Here is a 22,944-nt window from a genome sequence, read left to right as displayed (position 1 = left end):
AAATTAATAGCGATTAATCGCAGTTTTAATTGCACTGTTAAACAGTAGAATACCAATTGAAATTTATTATATATTTTGGATGTTCTTCTATATTTCATATAGTATTCTGTGTTGTAATTGAAATCAAAGTGTATGTTGTTTTTGATTACAAATATTTGCACTGTAAAAATGATAAACAAAAGAAATAGCATTTTTCAGTTCACCTCCTACAAGTGCTGTAGCGCAATCTTTATTGTGACAGTTCAATTTACAAATGTAGATTTTTTTTTGTGTGTGTGTGTGTGTTACATAGCTGCACTCCAAAACAAAACAGTGTAAAACTTCAGAGCCTACACATCCACACAGGCCTACTTCTTGTTCAGCCAATCACTAAGACAGACAAGTTTGTTTACATTTACGGGAGATAATGCTGTCCACTTCTTAATTACAATATCACCTGAAAGTGAGAACAGGCATGGCACTTTTGTAGCAGGCAGTGCCAGATATTTGTGCCAGATACACTAAACATTTGTTGGCTCCTTCATTCTTTGGCCACCATTCCAGAGGATATGCTTCCATGCTGATGACGCTCATTTTAAAAAAAAATGTGTTAATTAAATTTGTGACTGAACTCCTTGAGGGAGAATTATATGTCCCCTGTTGTTTTACCCACATTCTGCCATATATATCATGTTATAGCAGTTTGCGGGGATGACCCAGCACATGTTCACTTTAAGAACACTTTCACTACAGATTTGACAAAGCACAAAGAAGGTACCAATGTGAGATTTCTAAAGATAGCTACAGCACTCAACCTAAGGTTTAAGAATCTGAAGTGCCTTCCAAAATCTGAGAGGGATGAGGTATGGAGCATGCTTTCAGAAGTCTTAAAAGAGCAACACTCCAAAGTGGAAAGTACAGAACTTGAACCACCAAAAAAGAAAATCAGCCTTCTGCTGGTGATAATGAAAATGAACATGCATCAGTCTGCAGTGCTTTGGATTGTTATCAAGCAGAACCCGTCATCAGCATGGATGTATGTCCCCTGGAATGATGGTTAAAGCATGAAGGGACATATGACTCTCTAGTGCATCTGGCATGTAAATATCTTGCAACACTGGCTACAACAGTGCTTTGAGAACCCCCATTCTCACTTTCATGTGATGTGAACAAGAATCAGGCAGCATTATCTTCTGCAAATGTAAACAAACTTGTTTGAGTAATTGGCTGAACAAGAAGTAGGACTGAGTGGACTTGTAGGCTCTAAAATTTTAGTTTATTTTTGAATGCTGTTTTTTTTGTACTTCAACCTTCCTGATAAAGAGATTGCACTACAGTACTGGGTAATTGAAAAAATACTATTTCTTTTGCTTTTAAACAGTGCAAATTCTTGTAATCAAAAATAAAGTGAGGACTGTACATTTTGTAGTCTGTGTTGTAATTGAAATCAATATATTTGAAAATGTAGAAAACATCAAAAAAATTTAAATAAAAGATATTCTATTCTTAACAGTCCGATTAATTGTGATTAATTTTTTTAATTGCTTGACAGCCCTAATTTCTACTTCTAATATTCAAAACAAGTAACTGTGAAATATAAACTGTAGTGTCAGTTTTTTATTCTTATTTTGCAAATGCAATCGAAGAATTTAATGAACTAAAACGTAAGGAGACAGAATTCAGAACGAGATTTGCAGGCCCAGGGAGGTGGCTGAGAAGTGGCCCCGGGAACTAGAAAGCCCCATGGACCGTTTAATCATTTTCACGACAATAGCAGGATCTGCAAAGAACTCATTAATGGCACTGCAAGAAGGGAGGCTGAATGGCTCGTGCTTATAAAATAGAGGACGGGGATGCCGCACTGGTGTTGTCTTTTCCTCGCCCTGCAGGGCCCCAGCCGAGACTCCGTGCCTCAGTTTCCCCACTTGGAAGAGCGGGACAACGCGCCTCTTTCCCCAGGGGGGTGAGACTGAACGGCGGCACTGCGCGCAGCTGCCAAGTGCTGGTAACCAACAGGACCGTGCCTCCTTGAGGGGCCGGGCCCCGGGAGTCCGCACGTAGCCCCTTTGGTCTCCGGGCCCGGTAGGCTCCGCGGCAGCCGTCTCACGCGTAGGCATCGCTCACCCCGCCGGGCCTAGGGGCTGCCGGGCCGCCGCGCACCGCCGGCTCCCCCCCCCCCCCCCGTTGGCCGCATGCGCGCGGCCAAGGGCCGGGGCAACTGCACCGCGGGCACGTCAGTACGTCATCAGGATGCGCTGGGAGCGGAAGTGACGCGTTTGTTCCGCGCTGGCTGGCGCTGCAGCCTCTCTCCTTAGTCTCCGGCGGCGGGCGGTGCTGGCGGTGAGTGCGGTGCGAGTCGCTTCCCCCGTGTGGGCCCCTGTGTTAGAAGCGGGGCTCGCCCTGGGGCGGGGGGCCCGGAGGGGAGGAGGCGGCTGGGTGGCGGGCGCCCAGGGACTGGTGTGCGGAGGGGGAGCCTGTGGGGACAAGGGAGTCTTGGGGGCTCACGCCGGGGGTCTTAATGTTGGGGTGTCTGAGGGGCGAGGGGACCAGTGAGAGGCGAGGATCAGTAGAGGGGCGAGGTAGCGATTGGGGACCGGTTGACGGGGTGAGGCTGGATGGGAGCGGTGAGGTAGAGGAGCTTAGGGAACTGGTGTGGGGGGCGGGGGTGAGCCGGCGAGTGAGACTGTTGGGAGCATGAGGTGACAGACTGAGAGTGCTGTGTGTTGGGGTAAATCCGCACAGGAGCGTGGGGAGAGACGGGGGACCCTGGTGTTGCACTCAGAATTCGTCAAACCATGTCCCTCTGCATTAGGAAATTGCTTGGGAAGTCCCCAGGAAGGGGTATCTGAAACGTTGCTGTTGGTTGACTTGTGGGTCTTAGTCCTCACTGATAGGGAATCTAGGGTCCAGCAGAACGTAATAAGACACACCTGGGAGTATCCTGCCACTGAAGAAGTTAGGCCAAGAGGATTTAGAAGGCAATAGGGCTTGCATTGCCTACACATTGTTGCTTTTTGTATGTGAATTTAGTATGCTACACATAGTATAAAATCATTGTTTTCAAGAGGGAGGCAACAAATGGCAGGAGGGCAGCATGCGTGGAAGGCCAAGCACTGAGGCTTTATTTATAGGGGAAAGTCTTTTGGTATAACCTAAGGTGTGAATATAAATCAATATAATTGTATGGCTATGACCTCCCTTGTGGACATGCTTATTCCAGCTTCTTTGGTATAGCTTAAACTTCTTCCCCGGTGACAAACTAAACCAAAACAGACACTCTTATATCGAAATAGGAGGGTTCATGTGGAGGAACAGGTGTGTTACAACCAGTAACATTTTCCTGTGTAGGCAAGGCCTCAAGCAGCTCAGCCCACAAGAGAATCATAGCATGAAGTGGTTGTAATGTTGTTTCCACTACACTTTTACAAAGGAGGAAAAGATTGTCCTTGTTCCTTACCACCTCCGCAGTCATTATATACAGTATAAGTCATTTCTGTCCAGGCAACCTGCAGAGACCCATCCTCTTTCTTTTTCTTGGAAGCCCTTGCTGCCTTACTTCAAAAATGACCCACATTTGAAAAGTATTTGAATATAATACAGTTTAATAAACAACATGCTAAACCAGGATGTCTTCATTCATTCGTCAGAGAGAGTCTCTTTTTTTTTTTTTTATCTGTGACCCATTCGGATTAGTTGTGGGTCGGATATATACCAGGATTTCTAACAAGGGCTGTTTGAAGAGGCAGAAAATATTTTGACATTTTCTAGCTTCATCTGGCCCATTTTCACTCACCCCACTTGGGGGAAAAAATATTTTGTGCATATACTATGGTGACAGACATGGATGCGAAAATGTGCACAGCTTTGAAAGAAATTCCCAAAAGGCTCACTTCTGAATTTTTGTGACTATTTCAGCCACTTCTACTAGTGGGACTTTACATATGAAACTAGCTTCTACCCGTGTGTGCCTCTGAAAATTGAAATACAGATTTGAAAACTATGTAAAGATGTGTTTGTACTGTGATTGAATCATTTTTAAAGTAAGTCATGTTTAGCTGAAGACGACCTGCCAAGAGGATTTGACCATGCTTATAAAATGTTTGGGTTTTTTTAAATTTGTACTGTGATTGCTGTCCTTACTAACTACTTTAGTACATTTCAGAAGTTGCGATACAGACAGGATCTTGTTCACTTTGTAACTGAGGCTTAGGAAGTATGGGCTGGATGAATGCACTATAAGGTGGGTAGAAAGCTGGCTAGATTGTCGGGCTCAACGGGTAGTGATCAATGGCTCCATGTCTAGTTGGCAGCCGGTATCAAGTGGAGTGCCCCAAGGGTCGGTCCTGGGGCCGGTTTTGTTCAATATCTTCATAAATGATCTGGAGGATGGTGTGGATTGCACTCTCAGCAAATTTGCGGATGATACTAAACTGGGAGGAGTGGTAGATACGCTGGAGGGGAGGGATAGGATACAGAAGGACCTAGACAAATTGGAGGATTGGGCCAAAAGAAATCTGATGAGGTTCAATAAGGATAAGTGCAGGGTCCTGCACTTAAGACGGAAGAACCCAATGCACAGCTACAGACTAGGGACCAAATGGCTAGGCAGCAGTTCTGCGGAAAAGGACCTAGGGGTGACAGTGGACGAGAAGCTGGATATGAGTCAGCAGTGTGCCCTTGTTGCCAAGAAGGCCAATGGCATTTTGGGATGTATAAGTAGGGGCATAGCGAGCAGATCGAGGGACGTGATCGTTCCCCTCTATTCGACATTGGTGAGGCCTCATCTGGAGTACTGTGTCCAGTTTTGGGCCCCACACTACAAGAAGGATGTGGATAAATTGGAGAGAGTCCAGCGAAGGGCAACAAAAATGATTAGGGGTCTGGAACACATGACTTATGAGGAGAGGCTGAGGGAGCTGGGATTGTTTAGCCTGCAGAAGAGAAGAATGAGGGGGGATTTGATAGCTGCTTTCAACTACCTGAAAGGGGGTTCCAAAGAGGATGGCTCTAGACTGTTCTCAATGGTAGCAGATGACAGAACGAGGAGTAATGGTCTCAAGTTGCAGTGGGGGAGGTTTAGATTGGATATTAGGAAAAACTTTTTCACTAAGAGGGTGGTGAAACACTGGAATGCGTTACCTAGGGAGGTGGTAGAATCTCCTTCCTTAGAGGTTTTTAAGGTCAGGCTTGACAAAGCCCTGGCTGGGATGATTTAACTGGGAATTGGTCCTGCTTCGAGCAGGGGGTTGGACTAGATGACCTTCTGGGGTCCCTTCCAACCCTGATATTCTATGATTCTATGATATGCAGCAAATGAGAATAGTATGAAGTAGGAATAAAAACAGGTTGAAAAGGGCCAAGATTTGTTGCTACTATTAGATGGCCATTATGTTACCTAAATGAAATTGATTAGTGGGTCTTAGTCCAGCTCTTGGTATGTGCCCACTGCTAGTACTGACATATTTGTTGATAGTCTTAGCAAAGAGGCTGAGCATTTAATGGGACTGAAGAGACAGAATTATCCTTTTAATTTAAGGATATGGTTTCTGGTCAAACCCAAGGTATGTAATTGAGGGATAGCCTTGCTATGTCTGTAATGTTGGATTAATAGAAAACTAGGATTATCAGTCTAGCCTTCTTGACTACCATCAAATTAATTTTGAAAAAAGCAGAAAGAGCGGAGTTTTTTGCCAAACGAAAATGTGGTATATGAACTGCAGTGGAAGGACTGTGTGCTGGTGACAGAGCAGTAGCAGCTTGAGGACAGATGGGGCTCAAATCCTTCATAAATAATTGTGCAACCACAGAAAATTACCTTTTCCCACATCCTCACAGTGCTAAAGTAATAAGTCATAAGACTAGTACATTTAGGTGTCTTTGGATCATCATGACTGGCAAAATATGAGGCACTATTGCAGAAGTTGCACTGATTTAACTTAAGTTGGTCTTTAAACCAATTTAATTAAACTGTTGCACAAACAGTGTGAATACTCTGATTTGAAACCAAGCTTATTTTGGTATAGCTTAAGTCAAATGCTAACTGACTTCCCTTTACATAAGGTTCCGTGAAACTTGGCACATCATATCATTTTTAAATGTTTATTTGTATATCAAAAGTTCCTTTAAAACTTACCTAAAACATTGATATATGCAATGCTATTGGTTACATTATATTTCAAATATATCTACCTCCATTAATGTGGTGTTCTGTTTCAGTTTGTTCTGACTCAAATGGGTGATGAAAAGGACTCTTGGAAAGTGAAAACTTTAGATGAAATTCTTCAGGAAAAAAAACGAAGGAAGGAGCAAGAAGAGAAGGCAGAGATAAAACGCATTAAAAATGTAAGCTGTCTCTTTGTAAAGAAATAGTTCTAATTAAAGTGAGGAGGTTTAATTTTTTCCCCTCATTTTTCCATTAGAACAAGGCTTCCTCTATCACTATCAATGAAGTTCTTTTGTACTTCCATATTTAACAGGTGAGCACTATCTCTCAGTGTCAAAGCTTACCAAAATGTTGTGCTTTGTTAAAACCTGATTGGTAACACACTAGATCTTTTACTTTGCTTCACAGTTGTTGAAAAGTCTGTCTGAGAAATCAGCCTGGTTAATTGGAAGTGTTAGTTGCAGTATAATTAGACTATTTTGGCCTTTTTGAAATTTTATAGTGCTCCTGTTTTTAAACCTGTTCCTGACTGCAGCAGAAAAAATGTTGGGCCCATTTTGTCAAATGATTAAATTTTTTTTGGCCCTAAATAACTTTTGCTTATTCTAATCCAAAAGGGTTGTTACAGGTGTCATTACCACTTGTTTGTAGTATTTGTTGAAAGATTTTGTCTTTAAAAAACTACCATAAATTAGCAAAGTCTTTGAGTTTTTGCAGGTTAGTTTTACTTAAGTAGACTGAATTTATATTGTTTCAGATATTACAACGTATTAACTACATTTGACTGCGTGACAGCTATAATTAAAATCTGTACATAAACCACTGATTTGTGTTGAGTATCCTATAGATCATTTCGCTTTACTGCCAGCAGCGGAGTTAAACATCAGTTTAAAAAAATACAGCTCACTGCAAGAGAAATTAACTGCAATTTGTTTTTATCCTTCCTTCCACCATAGTCTGATGATCGGGATTCAAAGCGGGATTCCCTTGAAGAGGGGGAGCTGAGAGATCACCGTATGGAGATAACAATCAGGAATTCACCTTACAGGAGAGAAGATTCTATGGAAGATAGGTAAGAATAGAGGAAGAAAATGCTTCTGGATGTGGACATTGCCTTAAAAGCAATAAAATCTAAATGTTCTCTGTGTGTTGTGGTTAAAGCAGGTTTGCTGGGGTTTTTTTGATACTTACCCTGAGTCACTGAGATTCTTATATCTTAGTTTACCCATCTATTAAAAACAATTTAATAATACCTACCTCCCTCACAAGAGGTTGTGAGGGATTAGTAATGTTGGTAGCATGCTCCAAACTCCTCAGATGAAAGGTGCTATTGAAGTGCTAAATATTGTTAGATTAAATACTTATTCCTTCTCACAAAGGGTGGAAAAGGAGCAACAATTCATACTTATTATAAATTACCTATTACTTTCCTGTGCTTATTCATATAAATTGCATTTTAGAGGAGAGGAGGATGATTCCTTGGCTATCAAACCACCACAGCAGATGTCACGGAAGGAAAAAGCACATCACAGGAAAGATGAGAAGAGGAAAGAGAAACGTAGACATCGTAGTCATTCAGCAGAAGGAGGTATTGTAGCTGTTATTATTTAACATTTATATTGCGCTAGCTCTTTGAGGTCAAGTTGACTGGGGCACATTGTGTAAGGCACCGTACAGCCATAGTAAATGTCAGTTGCTTGCCCCAAAGAGTTAGAGAAGACATAACAGGTGGATAGATTAGGGAGCCGGGGTGGAGGAAATGGAGTAAAAAATTCTGAAAAAGAAATGTGACATTCATAGGAATTCTTGCTTAATAGTTTTGTCTGACTCCTTCATTTCTTCTGTTAAGCGGTTCGTGTGCGTATGTTTGGTTCCCCACTCACCACTTTTCGACAGGGACCTTTAGTCTGATCCTGCTGCCTTTGAAGTCTATGTTAAAACTTCCAAGGACTCCAGCGGTGCAGGATTGAGCCCTTTGTCTTTATACCTATCCGTCAAGCTCCTAAAATGATGTTGCTGTAAAGTCATACATAATAATAAATTTTGCTTTCCTGTTATTGGTCAACTTTATATTTTTAACGTTGAGTATGGTACATGCAAGTTTTTATTATCATTTAATTTTATTTACAACACAGTCCTAGGTCAGGATTTTGCTAGTACATACTAAGATCAGAACAACAAAGCCCATGAAATTAGTGCTTTACTCTACCCTGGTTTGTTCTTTTGATTTTGAAGAATAGGAACATCTTGACTATAACAATCCAGCATTTATTTTTATCTTTATTATTAGGGAAGCATGCCAGGGTAAAAGAGAAGGAACGTGAGCATGAACGTAGGAAAAGACATCGAGAAGAGCAGGATAAGGCTCGACGTGAATGGGAAAGGCAGAAGAGGAGGGAAATGGCTAGGGAGCATTCCAGGAGGGAGAGGTAAAAAAACAAACCTTACTCTGCAACACCCAAAGAAATTCAATTAGATTAAAATTTAGTGCAATCTGATGACAGTGCCATTACCCCCATGAACATGCGGTGGAATAAGAGGCTGGGATCTCACCTGCATATAAGCACTTTTTGAAGTGATTTCATTACCGGATATCTTTCTAACACTAAAGACTCTGTTTGCTGCTATTGTGCCGTAATAATTGGTGAACAAGTCAGTTCTGTAGAATACAGTGGGCTTCCAAGGCTCATTTAAAAAAATCAGCTTTTTAAGCCTGCTTATTTTTTATTTAAATTCTGACAGACTGCAGAACCTTATTTTAAGTTGGTCCCAACACTCTGTGCCAACTGATAAAGAAAGGCAGACTAGAGCAAATCTGTTATAAAAGATTAATGTCTGCCTCTGTAAAGGGCTGCTTGGGCAAATGCACAATGATATCACAATTTTGTTGCTAGTTGGCACTGAAATTGAATAATTTAGTAGTCTATTATTGCAATAGTAACAGCTTTAGATTACAAAAACAAAAGCCCAGACTTCACTTATATAAAATAGGCAAATGAATGTTTCCAGGGATCGTCTAGAGCAGCTTGAGCGAAAACGAGAACGGGAGAGAAAAATGCGAGAGCAACAAAAAGAGCAAAGGGAACTAAAAGAACGGGAAAGGCGAGCTGAAGAAAGGCGCAAGGAACGGGAGGCCAGACGAGAAGGTAACTAGCTCAGTGTAAACAGTATAAGGGGGTGTGTTAAATGGAACAACAGTGGAATTTAGATAAAACAAACATCTTTTATATAGGCCATTGCCAGGGTTTTATTTAAAAAGAGAGAGAGAGAGTCTGGCTTCTTTATTAGTCATGGACAAGAGGACAAAATCGCACAGGGGGATAAAGAATGCAAAGTCTTTGAGCTTGTATAGCTTGTTCTGTACTGTGGAACTCAGACCTATTGGTATTGAAGCAGGTCATTAGTCAGTTTTCAGTAGACATGGTATCCTTTGCTTACCTTTTCTTTATTTACGTACAAGATAAACGTTTTACTGGTCACTGATTTCCACTTACAGTGTTCAAACTGGACCTGAAATGTTTCCAGTTTGCAGAATATTTTACGTCCCTTGCATCATACATTTAGGTGACAATTGATTAAAATGAGGGATTTTTGATGTTTGTGTGTTTTTGATTTGTGCCTAGATCGAGGCACCAGAGAAAATAAGGACACTCCCCATTTGTGTTTTATCTAGGATGCCAGTATTACCTTTAATTATGACTCTTGTTTTGTAATCAGTTCTCATGCTGTTAGTCTCTCATTTGCACTTTGTACTAAGCTGAGGGGGACTGTAGCCGTTTAAGAACTTGAGGAAATTAAACATGGTATAGAACTTTCTGTTGCCAGTGTGAGAGAGAATGGCTAGCTTAGCATGCACACAACATTGCAGCATTGTTAACTGTATAGAGTAAGCATTTTAATAGAGGTTTGCATTTTAATAGGTTTTCCAATGTCCCTTTATTTGGTGCTTCTGAAAGTGAGACTAGAACCAGGAAAATTGCAGGGAAACATTATGCAAGTGTCCCTTACTTGCATCTTTGCCACTGCATCTCAGTCCTCAGCTGCAGCACCCTTGCTATTTCAGTCCTGGACCTTAGGCTGACTGCCATGTATGCCAAATTGTGTGGTAGCTGTATGATGAGAGGCATTGTGGTATAGTGGATAGAGCACTAGACCGGAATTTGAGGGAACCTGGATTCTGTTCCTAGGTCTGCTACTAGCTGATCTTGGAAAAGGTCACTTCATCTCTATACCTCAGTTTCCGCACCTGGAAAATGGGGATAATGACATTTACCTGCTTTGACTTCTGCATGCTTCAGATATACTTAAAAGGGTATTGTCAGGTACTTTCTCTCTTTAGGTTTATATACTGTGCCCATCACTGGGACACCGGAGAGTCTTCGAATTAATAGAAATGTTTTTGAGATTTTGAAAAAAAAAACAAAAAAATTTATTTAAGCATTCCCTTAAACTTCATGAGAACTAGTAAATGAAATTTACTATATACAAATTAGTCTAGCTTAAATGTTTACATTGACTAAAATACAGAAAGCAAACACTAAATAATAAATAGTTAATTCAATTTTGCAAAATATTTCAATTTCAATAATATAAGATGCTCTAGTAACTAGAAGTTAGGAATTGCCTAGACAGTATGACGACTGTGGCATTAAAATGCCTATATAGATTCCACTATGGTGGTCAAAGATTGATCTACCTAAAGCCATCTCTCGAGAGGTTGCAATTGATGCACTGTACTTTTTATGTTTCTTATTTCAGAGTAACAGCTGTGTTAGTCTGTATTCGCAAAAAGAAAAGGAGTACTTGTGGCACCTTAGAGACTAACCAATTTATTTGAGCATGAGCTTTCGTGAGCTACAGCTCACTTCATCTGTCCCCAGTCCACACACTGTTTATAAAACTTAAACAATGCACAAGGGTCACGTCATCCACCTCTGAAACATAGCCACCACTAGGGTGAAATGTGGCAGCTTTTGAACAGCTCAGAGCAATTCAGGACATGAAGTGAAGAGGATATTCATAGTCACTTGAAACTTCAGGGGGAATGTGTACAGGAAGAATGTAGTTACAGAAAGGAGTTTGGCCAAATCAATGGAAAAACGAGTTATAAGAATGTGGGAATCGACTTATAAACCTTTTTACCAAAAGGTGAAAAAAATAGTATAGTTGTGCAAATATTGGTGTATGAATGTTGTAGAAAGGAAATGGAAGGGAAAATACTCTGTATCTTTCATTACTCTCTTTGGAAGACTATTCCATAGTCCTGTAGGTCTGTCTTTCTGAAATTTTTTCCAAATATTTGGCCTAAAATATTTCTTAATTTCATCCCTTTTACTCTTTACTTGTACTCTCTTTCATCATGCTAAACAATTCCTTTCTCTTCTTGATATTTACACCTTTTGAGTATTCATTGACAATTATCGAGTCTTCCAACTTAGTCATTGCTTAGCCATTTTCACCTTATTTAGTGTTTGATGTTTCCTCCTGAATCAATCCCTCCTGCCTCTTAACTTTTTAATTCTTTTCTGCACCTCCCTCAGTTTGTCTGCTTTGTTGTGGTAATGAGCGCTCTGAAATGAATGCAGTATTGCAGATGTGGTCTCGGAGAGTGGTAAAGAGAGGGATTCTCACCTCCTGCCCCTAAGTTATGATGCCTCAGTAGATGTAGCCCACATATGTATTAATTTTTTTTTTTTTTTAGTGCTACATTCCATTTTAGAAGGGCACAGTGAGTCCTTATCCAGATCATTAGCTATCACCAAAGTCTCTCTTTTTTCTTTTTCTTTTCTTTTCTTTTCTTTTTTTTTTTTTTTTTTTTTTTTTGGGAGGTGCAGTTAGGGTTCTTTTCCTTTTGAAAAAGAAACAAAAATTGAGCCTGAGACAGCTTGCCATGGAAGAGGAGAACCTTTGTAATTAGGAGCAGGAAAATGTAACGCCTTTTGGGTTTCTGTTTTTGTTTCTTCACTAGTTTCTGCACATCATAGAACAGTGAGGGAAGATTATGGAGACAAAGTAAAAATAAGAACCTGGAGTCGCAGCCCATTACGACAGCAAAGAGAGAAGCTTGAGCAAGGAGATGGCAGGAAGCCAGGTAGTGTTTGCACTTGGTAATATGCCATTGCATGACCGTCAAAAGGACTTGCTGGGGGAAAAAGATGGGGGAAGCTTTATTTTGACTGCTAGAAGGAATTCCATGATACTTTCTTGAAAGTATCATTCAGTTTGAGGGACAAATGGTGGCATGGTACCAAAGTATGGATGAGGAATGGCAAATAAACTATTATCTGGATGATTTGCTGATGTTTGCAGGGACCCCATATAATATGCTGTTAAACTCAATCATTCTTTCCTTTTTAGTAATAACAAGTCTTGAGAAATGCTCACTAATTTCACTAAACATTTGTTATGCCCTTGTCTAACTAGAGGGTGTACTTTCCACTGAGCTTTGGTGCATTGACTGTTGCGTAATAGGTATTTCACCGTAATTATATTCATACATCCAGCTGTTTACTACGTCAATTTAAATCATTTGTCCACATGGCAGGGATTTTTCTTCATAGTAAGCGTGTGCATTGTGGGAGGGTATCCCATGGTGCTTTGCCTTGCTGGGCTTTCTACATTCTGGGACTTCCCTTGCAGCTCATTGTCTGTTACATAGCAGAAGCAACTGGAATTCTGGGACATGAAGTCAAACTCACAAATTCCCATGATCAGTCCTGCCATCCCATGATTCATCTTTTTATTTTTATTTTTTTTTTGTGAGCCAGCCCTATTTTCAGATTGCTGTCAGCCAGCATGAACAGAACTGTGCTCCATATCGCAATGCTGACAACAGCAGATATGCAGAAGGAGATGGAGATGTATTTGAGATCTTGCTGCCAGGTGGCTTTTGCTTTGGAAGTCAGCTGTTGCACCTCAGCTATTGGCTGGTAGCAAGCAAGGATGGCAAGCGTCCAAGTGGCAATGACCACATAATACTGAACACTTAAGGGAGCTCTCATGTTGGTGCGCTGCAGCTTTGGGATGAGCTTTGTGCAAATCTCTAGTGAAAGTGGCCTTTGTCATCCTAAAATTAAGCAGCTACTGCTGGTCATTCCAGGTTTACAGAATGTTTCCCACTAGACAATGCTTCTTACCTGAGGCCAGAAATGGTGCTGCACTGAATGAAGCTGCTCCAAGAAAAGTTCATCCCTAAGCAGCTCCTTGATCTCCTCTTCTGGTATCTCTTCCAGGAAGCTCTCAAGAAGTTTCTGGACACTGACTCTTTTGCCCTGCATTTCTTCCCCCTCAGGTTAGCCAGACACTCAGATGCTGATAATAGTCCTATCCTTGAGAAGCCTGGCACTTGAAGGAACTGGATGGGGGAGGAGGGGCTGATAAAATTAGAGTTGTGGTTCCTAGTTCGGTCTCTCTGGTGGCAATGATAAAATATTTTCCGCTCTATTTTGAAAGGCCATCCTCCTAGTTTTTTCCTAGTCGCGGGAGAGGCTTGTGATGGTAACTTGTTTTCCACCTTACTTCCCCTGTGCCTACGGACCTTGTTGCAATGAACTGTGTTTTGCTTCTAGGATGTTTTGAGGAGTGGGAGACTATTCTTGTTTGGACAGCATGGTTTGGTGGTATGTGCTATTACTTAAATGGTGTAGAGGGTTTTGGGGACAGAGGTGGGGGATGCAGGTTAGTAACTGCATCTGCACCTCTTTAGGCATTCCTTACGTTGGAGGACGTTACGCTGATAGAGGTGACCAAGAAGCAGAGAAGGCCCTTTTTCGAAAAAGATAAGGGCAGACCAGACAGATATGCATACGTGGTATTCATCAGAATGGTTCCCTCTCCAGAGTTGCTGCAGGAATTGAAGGGCATTGTAACCTATGCTGGTAGCAACTACCAAAATATTGCAATGTTGTGCCAAATTAGAGCACTTTTTTGCCGATTTTATCTCCCCAGCAAACATGCATCACATCTGCTGTAAAATAAATACAGTTCTGCAGTGATCGTTCTTGACCTTGAGGGTTAAAAATGTTGTCTGTGCTATGAATTATACTTCAACTTGACTTATGCTATAGAACAGGGGTTCTCAAACTGGGGTTTATTACCTGGGGCAGCTGTCAGCCTCCACCCCAAACCCCGCTTCGCCTCCAGCATTTATAATAGTGTTATAAATTAAAACCACTTTCTTATATATTTAAGGGGGGTCGCACTCAGAGGCTTTCCATATGAAAGGGGTCACCAGTACAAAAGTTTGAGAACCGCTGCTATATAACAATGTTGCCTATGCTTGAATGCCTTAGTCTCTTGACATTGGTGAGTGACCGCTGACTCTTTTTCTTACATTTGTATCTTAATTCCCTCCCAAACTAAAAAACCACCATTTGTATTATCCCCTTGAATACTCTTAGAGGAGAAAGGAGCTAACCATTGAATAATTAAGCTTATTAAGCTTAATTCGACTCTTCAGAAACTGCAGTATAGTTTAAATATTACTACGATTCTCATCCTGTACAAGAAAGAAAGCACTTCAGGTAATATTCTGGCTTGGAAAGTTCAATTTGGCTCCCAAGCCATAAAAATAGCTCTTTGGGTTTCCACATTCTTAGAGACTCTGATTATTAACAGAAAATATTCAGGAATTGAAATAACCACATCCTCTGGTTAAAGTTCAGTTGTGTTTTTATTTTGTTGTAAACCTGAAAAATGATTGTAGTCACTGAACATGTTACTGTGAATAGTCAGAAGTGCTGCTGATCTTTGTGTTTGTATTTGTGAAATTGTGCTCTAAGGGTACTTTATTTACCGAATTAACTACCAAATTGTGCGTTCCTCACAATTCATGTAGTGGGGTTTATTAATAACTCGGTGCACTTTAAAAAAAAAAAAAAAAAAAGTCCAACTCTTCCACTGTTGATCCTGCTGCACTGCAGTTCTTAAAGTTACGTATCATTGAAAGCAACAGTATGTGACGCTATACCAAGTACATTCAATAGCCCAGCAGGTACATTCTGCTGGACATGACTGAAATATTTGGCTAGGGTTCTCGTGTGTTCAGCACTTGATAAAGTAGAGGTAATGCTTAGAAACTGGTCTGTTTTTTTGCTTCTCAGTAAAAGAGGAGAAAACAGAAGAAAGAGACCTGCTTTCGGATTTGCAAGACATCAGTGACAGTGAGAGAAAAACTAGCTCAGCAGAGTCTTCGTCAGGAGGTAATTACACACAATCAAATACATAGAATTTACCCTAGGAAATAATCATATTTATGAGAAGATCCTTCACATGAGGGTGCACCTAGTTATTTTTGTGTTCTCTGCTTATCCCCTGACAGAATCTGGATCTGGTTCAGAGGAAGAGGAGGAGGAATCTAGCAGTGGAGAATCGGAAGAGGAGGAGGAGGAGGAAGAAGAGGAGGAGGAAGAAGAGGAGGAGGAGGAGGAGGAGGAAGAGGAGACAGGAAGCAATTCTGAGGAAGTGTCTGAACAGTCAGCTGGTAAGTGGTAAAACATGACCACAAAAATGCTCACCCAAAGCACTTTTGTGCTTACAGTTTTACGTTGCCCACTTTCTTTTTTTCCTTGGTCACAGATAAGATAGAAACCTAAAACTTGTGAGGACAAGTAATATATTAGCCTTTCTGTATGAGGGCATATTCAAGTTATCAATCTAAGAAGCCAAGATGGACAGTTCCGGTGATATTTTTGTCTTTATAAGAGAGGTGTTGAAAGCCTCATCATTTGACTACTTTTAAAACCATGTTGGACACTAGCAAATGTTCTATAGGGAACAGTCTTATACTAGCCTGTGGGATGGACTAGAGAAGTCTGTACCATCTCTAATTATTTTCCGCTTGAAATTTTATTAGATTTTTTTCATTTTTGAAAGAACAAATGGAAATAATACAAAAGAAATTAACTAAGCAAATCTAGTAATTGCTATCTGTGTGTCATTAATCAGTAAACAAAAAATGAGCACAACAATGTGGGCCTGACTGCTGGATGTTTTTCTATTAAATCAGTGAAAAGTAACCACCAAATTTTAAGAAGTTTTATAAGAGTTATTTGAATTTCTCTGTCACCAATAATTTCTAAATTTTTAAGGTAAGCTGATGTCACTGGACTAACTTTCTTCCTTCCTGTGACTGCAACATAACTTCTGACTGTCACTAATCATGGGTCTATAAATCATTTGTTTCAGGTGTCATTGATTTTCTTGTGGGAGTCCTCACAATAGAGCCCTAAATCACAGTCAGTAACACTTTAACTTGCTTGCATATTTGTTTCCAAAACTTCCATTTTAGGGCACAAATAGCAAATATATAGATATAGATATGAAATTTCTTCATGCACCACATTTTCACCAAAAGTCAAGGGTTTTTAAAACCTATTTTCAAAGCTACATTATAAGCTTATAATGTAAAATTGAAGAAAATAAGCAGAAACAGCAGCCACCAATGTTAGTGTTTCCTGGCTCACTTAATGTAGTTCAGCTCTGTGTCAGTCAGAGAAACTCTGCCTATCAAGTGAAACAGAGGTACTGGGTTACTAACAGTAGATAGTGAGCAGGACCTGTAAAACTGCTGAAATGGCATTACTCCAGTGGTCGCCAAACTTTTGAGGGTTGTGTCCCCCCCTTACCCCTGTCCTCACCCTGCCCCCTGAACTGGGGGCAGGGCCATGGCTTGGGAGGGCAGGAATGTGGACAGGATTAAGGGGGCCAAGGCTGGAGCCACAGCTGCAGGTGGGTCCGGGACCAGGAGCAGAGCCGCAGCTGGGCTGCGGTGGGGGCTGGCAGCTGCACTCATGGCTGCGTGTGGCTCCATTCCCAGCCCTGACCCCCAGTCTTGGCCTCGAGCCAAGAATGGAGCTAGGGCCCAGGGCCAAGGCTGGGGCGGGGCCAGGAGCAGTACTGCAGCTGGGTGCGGAGCCATGCTCAGGCTGGGAACATGGCCAGGCGTGAGGCCAGGAGCTGTGGCTGGGGGCAGGGCCAGAGCACAGCTGGGGTGGGACTGGGTGGCTCTCCCTCCCCATCCTCCATGGGGGCTGGCCTGAGTCTGCTGCACCCCCCTCGAACTTTACTCCATGTCCCCCTAGGGGGGGCGCATCCCACAGTTTGGGGACCTCTACATTACTCTGTAACACTTGTATTGCTATTTCACTGTATTAAGCATCTATGTACATGAAATCAGAATGATATTAAGCTTTTTCTGTTGGACTGCATTCTGTTTTTTAGAAGAGGTGAGTGAAGAAGAAATGAGTGAAGAAGAAGAGCGAGAGAATGGAAATCACATTCCAGTTGGTAAGATACAAACATTGGCTTTAGCTGTAGCAGTTTTTTCCTTTTCTGTTTCATGAACTATGGATTTTAATGCACTGTCTAGAATGTGAAAGGGTTTCAAGATATTCAAGCCTACCAGGACTTGATTATGAAAAGTAGGCTTGTATAAGAAATCCTGTTGGTGGATGGGGGCGGATATTACTTCTGCAGGTCTAAGTTGAAATCTTGCATAAAATGAGCATGGCTTTTTGAAATCAACTTGCTAGTGGATTTTCATCAGTATTATAATCCACCACACCATTTGGTACTGTGGGTCATCTGTACTCAAGAGTAGACACATCCTGGATCAGAACTTCCCCAAAGTCTGGGTGAGAGTTCTGATCCAAGGGCTTTTTGTTGGCCTATTGTAAGAGTCAGAGAAGCTTGGATCTGAACTTACCTAATGTTCTAGCTGTGATTTTGAATCGGGCCCATCCTCTTGGTAGTCAGAATTGCACTATATGATGTGTCAGATTAAAGTTGAATCAGTCTTTGCATACTGTTCATATACTGGTTTAGTTTTTATAACGTGCAATATTTAACCCTGAAAATGTATTCAAGGAACTATACCTGAACCTCATGAAATACTCCCCAAACATAGAAAAAAGAATCATGCTTCTTTAAATACCTTCCTTGTCATCTCTTAACAGGACACTCAAATTGCATGCCACGCTCTTTAGTATCTCAATTTTATGATCACAATTTTATTCCCTCACAAGTTTGTCTAAAACTAATTCAAACATCCCAAATGGCTGCCTGTTTCCACGACTGATTCTAAATTTTAAAGTTACAGAGTCAAGGTTTGATCGAGATTCAGCAGGAAGTGAAGGAGAAGAGGAGGAAGTGGGGGAGGGGACCCCACATTCCAATACAATGACAGAAGGAGATTATGTTCCTGATTCTCCAGCTTCATCGCCCACTGAGTTGAAACAAGAGCTACCCAAGTACCTTCCTGCGCTGCAGGTGAGGATCATTTCTCAAGTGCTCCAGAATGTCTTAGATGGGATTTCCATGAATAGTGAGATAAAATGATAAAATGATATATGTACTTGCATCTGATGAAGTGAGCTGTAGCTCACGAAAGCTTATGCTCTAATAAATTGGTTAGTCTCTAAGGTGCCACAAGTACTCCTTTTCTTTATATGTACTCTCAAGAGCATCTTGGATATAAAACGGTATTATGTCATATTGCCCAGTGCATTTGCCCAATGTCAGATTTATTATGTGCATAAACCGTGGTGGGGTCAACCAAAAGCATCTTGTGGTGTCAAGTGAGCCCAGGCATATATTCCATCAATCAAATATTCACATACAATATTTTTAAAAGTTGTGTGTGAAAACAAGTTCAAACTTTTAGTTTTAAAAAGGATATAATACATTGGGATATTGTGATATTCTGGTGACCCCATCTGAAAATAGTTACTGCAGGTATAGGCAGGTTCACAAGTAATATAAATGTTTATTGGAATGGAAAGATGTCCCTGTGAGGAGAGTGAAAAGTTTTTAGTTTATAGAGGAGATGAATAAGCAGGGAACTGAGAAAGTGAGCAAAATAAGTTGTTGTTTGTTATCATAGCACGTAGGAACCCTAGTCACAGACCTGAATCCCAAGGTGCTCAGCACCGTACAAGTGCAGAAAAAAGACAGCCCTTGCCCTCAAAAGCTTATAAAACAAATAGTTGTCATTCCTGCTTTTTTCACATAATAGAAAAAGAATGTTCAATGAAACTGAAAGACAATAAATTTAAAACAGATGAAAGGAAATATTTGTACACAACACCTACTTAGCCAGTGGAACTCATTCCCAGAAGATATCCATAAAGGCAACAGTTTAATAGGATTAAAAAAAAGGACTGAGCATTTATATGGATAATGAGAACATCCACAGGTACATTAGACAGAATAAAAAAGTGTAAGAAATATAAACTCATGTTTCAGGGCATAAACAAAAGCTCCAACTGATTGAGATTCAGGAAAAAACTTCCCCGTGGACAGTTCTTTGTGTTTTTTTGTGTGTGTGTGTGTGTGTGTAAAAGCACCTTTCTCTGAAGCAACTTGTACTAGCCACTTCCAGACACAGAATAGTGGACTAGATAGAGCTCCTCCTCAGATCAGTATTGCAATGTCGTGTGCTAGGGCAGCAACATAGGAACTAATATAGATGCAGAATACTGAGATACACACGTGTATTATGTATAACTGAGCATTTGCTCTAGATAAATCTTTGCATGTTTTACTTTTACATTTACACTAAAGTAAAATGGGAAGTAATTTGTGTATTTAATATGTATGTTATGCCACCTTTATTTTAACAAGAGGAAGTATCTATATCCGTTTTTCTCAGCCTTTTTGATACCGGGGACCGGCTTGCTGCCTTCCTAAACTGTGTCAGGTGGATCTCAGGGATCAGTGCCGGGCTGGTTGTTGAGAAACACTGATCTAGACAGTCAAGATTGATGTGATCCTATCTCTTTTTGCTGTCAATGGCTAGGATCAGCACATGCTTAGGGAATGCAAATGCAGCTCATTGGCCTGCCTGAGACACATCAGTCTAAGGTGTGGAGCTAGTTCCTCTGCTGCTGAGACTGAAATCCTCATTTCTTCAGGATCTGTAGAAATGAATGAGGCTTAGGAGCTATTGAGGTGGAGTATTTTAAATACTTCTTTAAACATAGTTTTTGTTCCTGAGAGGACACTTTCTTAGAGTACTAGGTAAAAATGCTTTGGAACAAAATATAGTTTTCCTGGGCATAGATCTATTTTATATTCTTCTGGGATAACAAACTGTTCATATAAAGTGAGCCATACTGTGTCTTATATGTCTTTAAAAAGGTAAATCCTACAGACTAATTTTCTGTTTGTTTTCTCAGGGATGTCGTAGTGTGGAGGAATTTCAGTGTTTGAACAGGATTGAAGAAGGAACATATGGTGTGGTATACAGGGCAAAAGACAAAAAAACTGGTTGGTACAAGTGTGCCTGTTTAAAACAGTGCTAAAAATGTTGGTTTCATTAAGTGGACTCATAATTTTTTCACAACACTTATTAAGCATTAAGGGCAAAGTGTTATGTAATATTAAAAAAACCTAAGTGACCCATCTTAGGGCTACACCTCTTGGTGATCTACAGGGAAGCTGTATGTTTTAGGGATCTGCAGTTTGGAAAACAAACACCTGTGCTTGAAGTTACTAATTATTTTGAATATTCTCTTGCATGCAACCTAAGCACTTTGTGCTCTCCCTGTTTTGTACTGTGAGTGCTGAAATTCTTCTGGAAGTCTTTTTTCTTCAAAACAATATTAACCTTCCCCATTACTATCAACATGATGTTACATGCCAGTGTTAGTGCAGTGGACAATTTAAACATTAAGACGATGGTAACAATATGAATGAAATGTAACAACAGTACTTGTACAGTGGGTAATGCCGTATACAGTGTTAAACAGAAGGAGTCCAAAGTTGGATGTCATGTTAAGAACTTGTGCTGGCCTGTTAGATATTCTGAGTGCTTGGCATGGGATCTGCACTAAGCTCTGAACTCTGAGGAGGGTGTCATTCAATATAGGAAAAAAGTTAGTCTTTTGTAGGAGGTAAATTTGAAGTTAAGTATAAACATTGTGCAAACTTAATGTAATAATACTTTGCATTTCTGTAGAGTCTTTTATCCCAGGACCTAAAAGTGTTGAAAAAATGTGAAAGAATTAAGCCGTACAATAACTCTGTAAGGAACATAACAGGAAGTCTGCAGTAGAGCTGGAAATATAACCCAGATTTCTTAGCTCTCAGTCCTGATCTTTAACCACAAGACCAATCTATCTCTTCTTGTATCAAATGTTCTAATATAATGAAGTGGGAGAATAGCTGGATAAGTGTGTGCTTTAACCTACTCTATTCTTGGATTTGATTATGTTAACCATTGTAGAGTTATGGTCTAAGGCAAAATCATTTTCTAAATCCTCCACTGAAAAGAAAAGACTGTTTAAAATATTATTTTTAGCTATTATTGCTCTTTATTATGAGTGACTCCTTCCCCTCAGTGTGGTGTGCATTTGAAATAAGATTCTTTTGAAGATATTGTGTCTTTTTATTAGACATAGTCATGTAGAAATTGTTAACAAAAGTTGGATTTTTAGCCCTATAGGTAGAGATTTCCTGCTTCCGAGCTACTAGATTTAGTTGAGCATAGCAGGGTGATCTGCCAATTGATTAGATGTAGACACACCAATAGGTGTCATTATAGGTGTGGAAAATGATTTAAATGGTTTTATAAAAGAAGTGGTTTGTGTGTGGTGGGCATTCTTTACAGAAATTTGTGGTTAGCTCACTTTTATTGTTTGCTTTGAAGTCCATCTTTAATTCTTGTTTGAAGGAAACTAAAGTTGTTTTAATTAGTAGTTAAAAAGCTCACATGCTGAGAAACACTTCTCACCAGGTATAAACTGTGGTGTGTATTTGAAAACTTAATAAATAAATCCAGGTTTTTGAACTTGCTTCTTGTGGTAGCTGTCCTGCTGAAAAGTTATCCCATTTGATACCAGTAGTGCAAAAGCCAAATGTAAGCTAATTTGCGCACACACCCCCTTTTTTTTAGTGACTTATCAACTGGAAGAAGGATCTAATTTAACCCTGTAATAACATATGTAGTGTTAGTACTGTGTCACTTCTTCTTTTCATTGTGCACAGCAGCCGACACAGCAAGATGCAAACTGTTTTATCATCTCTGATACGATTCCCCCTATTGCTGCTGTCACAAATAATACATTGCTTTCCTGCAAGCTGACTGTTTTCACCAGAAGGCTCATATATAGATATATAAATTTAAAATTTATATGTGTTAAAATATATCTGACAGGCGGTAAAAAACAAAAAACAAACCCTGTCATTTGTAAACTTTTATCGTGTTGAGCAAAACGAGCGATTTGTTAAGAGGAGGTTTGCTCTGATATTTAGATCAGAAGACTTGGAGACAGGACTTATGGTTGTTCCCAGTTCTAACACTCACTTGCTGTAACTTAAACGTTCAATTCCTCCATCTACAAGTTTGGGGTAATACCATCCTTACAGAGTGAGAATTCATTGTTTTTTTTAAGTGTTTTAAAATCCTCTATGAAAAGGAATTATACAAATGGAAAGTATTATTTTCTTTCAATTCATTGCTTGTATTATATAGCTACAGTGGCCACTTCCTTCTCTAGCCTACCTGGCATGTAGCCTTCCTCTGAGGCTGACATTAACATTACTCTCTGAAATGGTTTACAAAAGGAGAGCTACCATTGTCTGCTTGACTGTAAGTGCTCACTCACTTCCGGATCTATGCAAGTCACCACCGCAACACGCCAAAGATATCTTTGATCGCTGTAATTGACATATATAATAAATAGGGGTACTTTAATATCTAATGATTCACATTTTAACTGTTAATTTTATATTCTTACCTCATAGAATTAATTCATAAGAGGAAAAATTCACCTCTGCAGGGACTAGCATAAAGCCTATTCCTC

General features: G+C 40.3%; 1 protein-coding gene across 6 annotated transcripts in view; it reads left to right on the top strand.

Moving 5' to 3' along the window:
* Window positions 1–2,229: 2,229 nt before the first annotated feature.
* Window positions 2,230–22,944, top strand: part of CDK11B (cyclin dependent kinase 11B) — a 37,081-nt gene continuing 16,366 nt past the window's right edge. For 2 of the 6 annotated variants that reach the window (XR_014714468.1, XM_084651817.1), the window contains exons 1-12: window positions 2,230–2,319; window positions 6,196–6,321; window positions 7,099–7,214; window positions 7,603–7,730; window positions 8,433–8,571; window positions 9,152–9,288; window positions 12,111–12,233; window positions 15,244–15,342; window positions 15,462–15,623; window positions 17,363–17,428; window positions 18,234–18,409; window positions 20,317–20,407. Coding sequence is in view for 1 of the 6 variants with exons in the window: in XM_084651817.1 (XP_084507943.1) it covers window positions 6,211–6,321; window positions 7,099–7,214; window positions 7,603–7,730; window positions 8,433–8,571; window positions 9,152–9,288; window positions 12,111–12,233; window positions 15,244–15,342; window positions 15,462–15,623; window positions 17,363–17,428; window positions 18,234–18,409; window positions 20,317–20,407 (1,348 nt within the window). In the remaining 5 variants the exon portion in view is untranslated. Of the gene's footprint in view, window positions 2,320–6,195; window positions 6,322–6,398; window positions 6,456–7,098; window positions 7,215–7,602; window positions 7,731–8,432; window positions 8,572–9,151; window positions 9,289–12,110; window positions 12,234–15,243; window positions 15,343–15,461; window positions 15,624–17,362; window positions 17,429–18,233; window positions 18,410–20,316; window positions 20,408–22,944 lie in introns of those variants that run through there. The other 4 variants (XR_014714467.1, XR_014714465.1, XR_014714466.1 and 1 more) reach the window with 4 other exon arrangements.

The sequence above is a fragment of the Lepidochelys olivacea genome, assembly GCF_965140295.1.
Source record: "Lepidochelys olivacea isolate rLepOli2 genome assembly, chromosome: 18".
Taxonomy (NCBI): Eukaryota; Metazoa; Chordata; order Testudines; family Cheloniidae; genus Lepidochelys; species Lepidochelys olivacea.
Note: the sequence above shows the minus strand (reverse complement) of the source record. Positions and strands in the feature narration are given on the sequence as shown.